Source organism: Aphelocoma coerulescens, unplaced genomic scaffold, assembly GCF_041296385.1.
Source record: "Aphelocoma coerulescens isolate FSJ_1873_10779 unplaced genomic scaffold, UR_Acoe_1.0 HiC_scaffold_60, whole genome shotgun sequence".
In the NCBI taxonomy this organism is placed as follows: Eukaryota; Metazoa; Chordata; class Aves; order Passeriformes; family Corvidae; genus Aphelocoma; species Aphelocoma coerulescens.
In genome coordinates, this window is record NW_027183949.1 from 256810 (window position 1) to 258414 (window position 1605).

Here is a 1605-nt window from a genome sequence, read left to right on the forward strand (position 1 = left end):
TTGCTGGCAGATCCTTGAGTTCATTTAAAGGCAGCGAGAGCACAGCTCCTCATTGACACAGTCTGGGGCCACAGCCAAGGTGCAGAGAAACAAAATGAGAAACGGAAGAAATATTGCCCTTGCTTTGTGGACAACAATAAATTACTGAAGGCAGAGAAAATAACCCCAGATCCAAACCAACAAGAACTATCAAAGATGAGTTTTATTACAAGTGATTTGCAGAAATTGGCAACCAGTTTAATGTTTCTTAAATGGTCCAGCCATCAGTGTCCACACTGCAGCCTTGAGCTCCTGGTTCCTCAGGCTGTAGATGAGGGGGTTCAGGGCTGGAGGCAGCACCGAGTACAGAAGCGACAGGGCCAGATCCAGGGATGGGGAGGAGATGGAGGGGGGCTTCAGGTAGGCAAAAATGGCAGTGCTGAGGAACAGGGAGAGCACGGCCAGGTGAGGGAGGCACGTGGAAAAGGCTTTGTGCCGTCCCTGCTCAGAGGGGATCCTCAGCACGGCCCTGAAGATCTGCACATAGGAGAAAACCATGAACACAAAACAGCCAAAGGCTAAACAGATACTAACTGCAAGAAGCCCAAGTTCCCTGAGGGAGCTGGAGTGTGAGCAGGAGAGCTTGAGGATGTGTGGGATTTCACAGAAGAACTGGCCCAGGGCATTGCCCTGGCACAGGGGCAGGGAAAATGTATTGGCCGTGTGCAGCAGAGCATAGAGAAAGGCGCTGGCCCAGGCAGCTGCTGCCATGTGGGCACAAGCTCTGCTGCCCAGGAGGGTCCCGTAGTGCAGGGGTTTGCAGATGGACACGTAGCGGTCGTAGCACATGACGGTGAGGAGAAAATACTCTGCTGAAATGAAGAACAGAAAGAAAAACACCTGAGCAGCACATGCTGAGTAGGAGATGTGGCTGGTGCCCCAGAGGGAATTGTGCATGGCCTTGGGGACAGTGGTGCAGATGGAGCCCAGGTCGGTGAGGGCCAGGTTGAGCAGGAAGAAGAACATGGGGCTGTGCAGGTGGTGGCCGCAGGCTACGGCGCTGATGATGAGGCCGTTGGCCAGGAGGGCAGCCAGGGAGATGCCCAGGAAGAGGCAGAAGTGCAGGAGCTGCAGCTGCCGCGTGTCTGCCAATGGCAGCAGGAGGAAGTGGCTGATGGAGCTGCTGTTGGACATTTGCTGCCTCTGGCCATGAGGATCTGTTCTAGGAGGAGACAGTGACAAGTCAGGGGAGACTTTCCTGAGCAATGCCCAAGCCCTTTCTCCCAGCCCTGCCCCTGACACTCTGTGCCACCCAATTTTCCTTTTCTCTGACCCCTTCCCTCAGCCCTGTGCCTGGAGCTCTTCTGGGATCTGGCCCCGTTGTTGTGACGAGCAGGGGCTGTGCCCGTGGACACCGAGGAATCAGCTCTGCTCTGCAGAAGTGGGGTCATGGGACTGCGGGACAGGGGCCAGTCCTGGGGTTGGAATTTGTCAAACAGAACTGCTCCTGAGGCAGAGGAGCTGGGCAGCGTCTCCTGTGCCAGGGCTAAGGAACGGTGATGGCCAAAGACACTTTGAGAGGGTTTCCTGCTGTGCCCAGGGAGAGCAGAGAGAGCTGAGCAATGC

General features: G+C 55.7%; 1 protein-coding gene across 1 annotated transcript; it reads right to left on the reverse strand.

The window, feature by feature from the left end:
• Positions 1-237: 237 nt before the first annotated feature.
• Positions 238-1173, reverse strand: LOC138102031 (olfactory receptor 14J1-like). The gene has a single exon (XM_068999783.1). The coding sequence runs from the start codon at positions 1171-1173 to the stop codon at positions 238-240; it is 936 nt and encodes a 311-aa protein (XP_068855884.1).
• Between the last annotated feature and the right edge of the window lie 432 nt (positions 1174-1605).